The 5,888-nt window shown below is 44.9% G+C and overlaps 1 protein-coding gene across 1 annotated transcript; it reads right to left on the bottom strand.

The window, feature by feature from the left end:
• Positions 1 to 440: 440 nt before the first annotated feature.
• On the bottom strand, positions 441 to 3,758 carry TMEM223 (transmembrane protein 223). The gene is made up of 2 exons (XM_080984861.1): positions 2,841 to 3,758; positions 441 to 1,477 (listed from the first exon to the last, which is right to left on the bottom strand). The coding sequence occupies exons 1-2, from the start codon at positions 3,313 to 3,315 to the stop codon at positions 1,185 to 1,187; spliced, it is 768 nt and encodes a 255-aa protein (XP_080840987.1). The 5' UTR covers positions 3,316 to 3,758; the 3' UTR covers positions 441 to 1,184.
• Positions 3,759 to 5,888: the final 2,130 nt, after the last annotated feature.

The raw sequence follows: 5,888 nt of genomic DNA, 5'->3' as shown, positions 1-5,888 counted from the left end.
GCCAACATGTTTCCATGGCAACCAGAGCAGCCAAGGAAGCTTCTGCTCAAGCGGGAAAACAAGACTTGGCAGTGGCTGGTGGGACCACACCAAAATGGAAGAAGACAGGAGACAATTGTCAACTTTGGTTGGTCCCCTCTCCCCACAACACTTGGGGAGGGGGGGCAGACAGAAATTCAGCAGGTGAAATGATCATGGAATGGAAAGGCAGTGACAGGGAATGGGGGTGCACAAACTTGACTGTTCAGTGTCTATCACAGTTCCTCAGAGACAGGGAATCTCAGGGGCAAGGGCCAAGTGTGGCCCTCCAGGCCTCTCTGTCTGGCCCTCAGAACTCTCCCCATGCCACACCTCACTAGCCCCATGAAGGTGTCTGCCTGGCTGGAACGCAGCCTTGAACTCTGATAATGCCTCCTGGTTGTATGGATGGAGGATACAGATTGGTGTGTGTAGAAACTACTTTACTCTAACAAAAGTCAGGTTTACATTCATTGTTCCGTCCACTTTTGCCTCTGCCCCACCCCTGCTACTGGCAAGTGGCCCTCAGAAGGCTGCCCAGAAGGAAATGTGGACCTTGAGCTGAAAAACGGTTCCCCTCCCTTGCTCTCCCTATTATAAAAAGCACAGGAGCCTCTCCAGAAATAAAGGTGGCAGCTCTACAAAGGAGAAATTCAATGATCTCCAGTTAAGGCAGGATGAGTTCCTGGAGATCAACCAAGCAGCCATCACAACAACCATAATTCTTGCTACCAAGACACAAGCACACATTTCCCACCCCCCTCTGTCATCCCAAAGATGAGAAAAATGTACTGTGAATGCAGCTGGGGTGTGTTGGGAGGTACGAAAAACCCTGCAAAAATCAGGTTGGTGCTTTCTAGATTTTTAACAAACAAGCTAATCAACTAAGGATCCAGGGCAACTCTGTGCAATCTCAGTCTCTCTTTCTCGCTCTCTCTCATTCCCTCACTCTCTCTCTCTCCAGATGAGCTTCCATTTATCCCAAAACATCATGCATCAATTGTCTTTTTCAAAGCACAGAAGGGCTAAGAAGCCATTTAAGAGCTGCTTCTAGGCCTGGGATCTGTCTGCCAGATGTTGCCAGTCCATCTTTCTCCATCTGCACAACAGCCCAGGATGTAGGATGGGCCGTCTCCTGCGCCTTTTCCCTCTAGCAGTGCTGTGCCTCACAGTTTGCGATAGGCACCAACAGTGATGTCAAAAAGCTTTGTGTTGGTGATCCGTCCCTGCTTGTCCAACAGGAAATAGAAGGCTCTCCCCTTAACCTTGAGTGGCATCATCGCCGGCACCTCCGAACGATGGGACATACAGGAAACATGGCGAAGAGGGACCGTGAAGGACGAGGTCCAGCCCAAGGGGTAATAAGTGGTAAAGGTCACCTCCTGCCCACCTCGGTGCAGCAAGATCCGGCTCACAGAGCGTCGGGAAAAGACAAAACCTGCCGCCAAGATCAGAGAACCTGCAAAGGAACAGAGCAGGATGACAAGTCGAGCTGAGATAACCTAGTGGTCAGGCTACTGCAATGCCTGATAAAGCCTAAGGCTGCCCTGGGAGATGGTTCAGAAATGGCAGGTGGTTCAGAATTCAGTTGCTGGGTTTCTGACTAGGAAATTTAATCATCATGTACTAGTGCTTCGCCAATGCACATGCTCCTACTCTGGTTTTGGACCCTATTCAAGGAGATTGTGATCTTCAAAGACCTTCATGGCTTAGGACTAAGGCCCAGGTGCTTCTGCCAGCTGAGCTGTGACAGACCTATGTCAAGGAAAAGCCTGTTTTGTGGTAGTACCCAACCTGTGCAATTTCCCACAGAAACTGGACTTGCGCCTGCTTTGATACATTTGGGTGCCTGTGTCAAGATGGTGCCTTAATGGATGTTTCAGACTACAGTTCCCACCTGCCCCAGCCATGGATGTTGGATCTGATCCTTTGTCTTGGTTATAAGCCTGAGTTGGGCAGGGAGTGTCTTATTTTTATTGGGTTGTATCCGTGTTAATTCTACTCAGAGTAGACCCCCTGAAACAAAGGAGCATGGCTGAAGCCTCATCTGCACCTTATATTATGCCACTTTAACAGCCATGGCTTCCTCCAAAGAATTCCAGGGCCTGCCATTTGTTAGTGGTGCTGAGGGTTGTCAGGAGACCCCTGTTCCCCACCACAGAGTTACACTTTCCAGAGTGGCTTAACAATCAATCCTTCTTTCCAGTAGTTCTGTGGGGGTGACAGCAGGGGAGGTCTCCTAACAACTCACAGTACTGGTAACAACTACAGTTCCCAGCATTGTTTGGGGGAAGCCATGCCTGTTTAATGTGGTAGTGATGCTGCTCTAAATGTATAGTGCGGATAGGGGCCTTACTTAGATAAATTAATTTCGATGGATCTATTTGGGGGTAGAACTTGTAGCTGGCTACAACCCATGGATCTGAAACCCACAATATTACGTTTGGATACATCTTCCTGCTGTGCCCCACATACTATCTGTCACCGACAAGAAGCAAACCTACAATTTCATGAAAGTAAGATTGCAATTTATATTGTAAACTCCTCGGGGTTAGGGGTCTTTTTTGTTTTGCTTAGAAAAATGCGCAAAGCGCCATGCGCATCGCGGCACATAGCTCAATCGCTAGAGCATGAGACTCTTAATCTTAGGGTCGTGAGTTCAAGCCCCATGCTGGGCAAAACGATTCCTGAATTGCAGGGGGTTGGAAGAGATGACCCTCGTGGTCCTTTCCAATTCCACAATTCTATAACAACGAAGAGCAACCAATGCTAATAAGTAACCCCGGAGGAGGAGCGAGCAGAGGAATCCGGCCCTTCCTTACCCACGGTCAGGCAAGACGCAGTGAAACCGAAGCGCCACTTGTTGGAGCTCAACTGTATCGTGGCTCCTCCCGGTAGAGTTGGCAGAGGGCGCTCCCCATGCTGGGGATCCGGCTCTGGCCGGCTCGCCCTAATATCCCGCAAGCCGTGGAAAGCGAAGTGTGCCAGATACGCCCAGAACACGAACTGGCCGGCGCAGAACAGCCCAAGAATACGGAAAAAACGGCCCCGATCGTGCTGGAAAAGCAAGACATCCCGGGGCACATTAGTATCCAACGGGAAGGCGGTTTGCACGCCCCGGGCGCCCCATCGCCGAGGCAACTCCGCGCCGTCAGCCCTTCGCGCGCCCCAGCTCCAAAAGCGCACGGGGTGTTGTGGATCCGCGCGGCCCCAGAGCCTCCAAACCCCGCAGCTTCCAACCCCCCCACCTGCCAGCCCCCCGATCCGCAGCCCTGCTCGCCATGTGCAGTGCAACATTCTTGAACCGCTTTTGCCAAGGTCAGCTGCAGCCCAAGAGGCTCATGGGAATTGTAGTATTTCTCTCCTCCCTTTTTTAAAAACCCACTTCCCCTTCTCTACACAGTCATAGGCGGATGCTCGTTTCGGGCGCCATCTTTGGGGAGGGCAGCCTTAGCTTCCGGTCAGTTACCAAAACTGGCAAGGCTGGGGAGGTGCACACGATACCTTGAAAGCACATACTTTCCCTCAGAGAATTGTCAAATTGTGAAGAGTGCGGTTTGTGGAGCGCCAGGAGCTCAACAATCATTTTAAAAAGAAACCACATGTGCCGTGTACAGAGGATAGGTGACAAAGATGGAGAGGGATCTAGAGACCATAAGAGGAAAGGTTGAATATATTAGGTCTGTTCAACCTAGATGACAGATTAAGAGTTGATGAAACCTGAAGAGCTATTGTAGAGGCCAGGGTGAGTAAAAAGGTAGTCTAACATCACCTGCAAGGCACCAGCTCCCAACATCCTTGTGGCATTAGCCATACTGGCTGGTGCTGTTCAGAGTTGGGAGTCAAGCAACTAGGGGAGGGCGCTGCATTCACTACTCTTGGCATAAATCACAGAGCCAATTTATTTTCTTTTTTTCCCCTTTTTTTCTTTTTTCTTTTTTAAATAATATTTATTACTTTCCAACAAATTAGACATTACATAGAAAAAGAAAATAAACAATACAATACAATACAAAAACAATACCTAACACTGAACTAACAAAAACAATTTAAACTAAGAAGACAAAACAAAAACAATTTAAAACACATCAAATAGTTTCAATCTTTCATTCACTTATTCCCATGACCTCCTCACACCTCCCTTTTTGTATTCCACTTCTATTAGTTGTTTCAGCAATTCCTTTCCATCTTCCTCTGCTTTCTATCCTATAATTATCTTAACACATTTTGACCTTATTTTTCCCTTTAATTCTCTATTAATCTATTTATACTTAATTCCTTATAACATTTCTGCTGAAGCCATATAACTTCATTCCAACATTTTTCTAACATTCATTGATTTTACAATATTTCTGTAAATAGTCTTTAAACTTTTTCCAATCTTCTTCCACCGACTCTTCTCCCTGGTCTCGGATTCTGCCAGTCATTTCCGCCAATTCCATATAGTCCATCAACTTCATCTGCCATTCTTCCCGGGTGGGTAAATCTTGTGTCTTCCAATACTTCGCGATGAGTATTCTTGCTGCTGTTGTAGCATACATTAAAAAAGTTCTATCCTTCTTTGGCACCAATTGGCCGACCATGCCCAGGAGAAAGGCCTCCGGTTTCTTCAGAAAGGTATATTTGAATACCTTTTTCATTTCATTATAAATCATCTCCCAGAATGTCTTAATCCTTGGGCATGTCCACCAAAGGTGAAAGAATGTACCTTCAGTCTCATTACATTTCCAACATTTATTTTCGGGCAAATGGTAAATTTTTGCAAGCTTGACTGGTGTCATGTACCACCTATAAATCATTTTCATTAAGTTTTCTCTTAAGGCATTACATGCCGTAAATTTCATACCTGTGGTCCATAACTGTTCCCAGTCAGCCATCATTATATTATGTCCAACATCTTGTGCCCATTTAATCATAGCTGATTTCACCATTTCATCCTGGGTGTTCCATTTCAACCGCAAGTTATACATTTTTGACAAATTCTTAATTTTAGAGTCTAACAGTTCTGTTTCCAATTTTGATTTTTCCACCTGGAAACCAACTTTTTTGTCCAAATTATATGCCTCCATTATTTGATAATAATGGAGCCAATCTCGCACTTTATTTTTCAATTTTTCAAAGCTCTGCAATTTTAGTCTGTCTCCCTCTTGTTCCAGAATTTCCCAATATTTCGGCCATTTGGCCTCCATATTGAGTTTTTTCTGTGCCTTCGCTTCTATTGGTGACAACCATCTTGGGGTTTTCTTTTCTAACAAATCTTTATATCTTATCCATACATTAAACAATGCTTTTCTAACAATATGATTTTTAAATGCTTTATGTGCTTTTACCTTATCATACCACAAATATGCATGCCAACCAAATATGTTGTTAAAACCTTCTAGGTCCAACACATCAGTGTCTTCAAGTAGCAGCCATTCTCTCAGCCAACAAAAAGCAGCTGATTCATAATAGAGTTTTAGGTCTGGCAGGGCAAATCCACCTCTCTCTTTAGCATCAGTTAATATCTTAAGTTTTATTCGAGGCTTCTTGCCCTGCTAGACAAATCTGGAAATATCTTTCTGCCACTTCTTAAAACAATCCATCTTATCCAAAATTTGTAATGTTTGAAACAAGAACAACATCCTTGGCAGCACATTCATTTTTATCACAGCAATTCGGCCTAGTAATGATAACTTCAAATTTGACCATATTTCTAAGTCTTTTTTCACTTCAATCCAACATTTTTCATAATTATCCTTAAATAAATTCACATTTTTAGCAGTCATATTAACCCCTAGATATTTCACTTTCTTAACCAATGTTAATCCTGTCTCTTCCTGAAATTTCTCTCTCTCATTTACAGTTAAGTTTTTCTCTAATACCTTAGT

Source organism: Podarcis pityusensis (genome assembly GCF_964106645.2).
Source record: "Podarcis pityusensis genome assembly, chromosome: 16".
Taxonomy (NCBI): domain Eukaryota; kingdom Metazoa; phylum Chordata; class Lepidosauria; order Squamata; family Lacertidae; genus Podarcis; species Podarcis pityusensis.
Note: the sequence above shows the minus strand (reverse complement) of the source record. Positions and strands in the feature narration are given on the sequence as shown.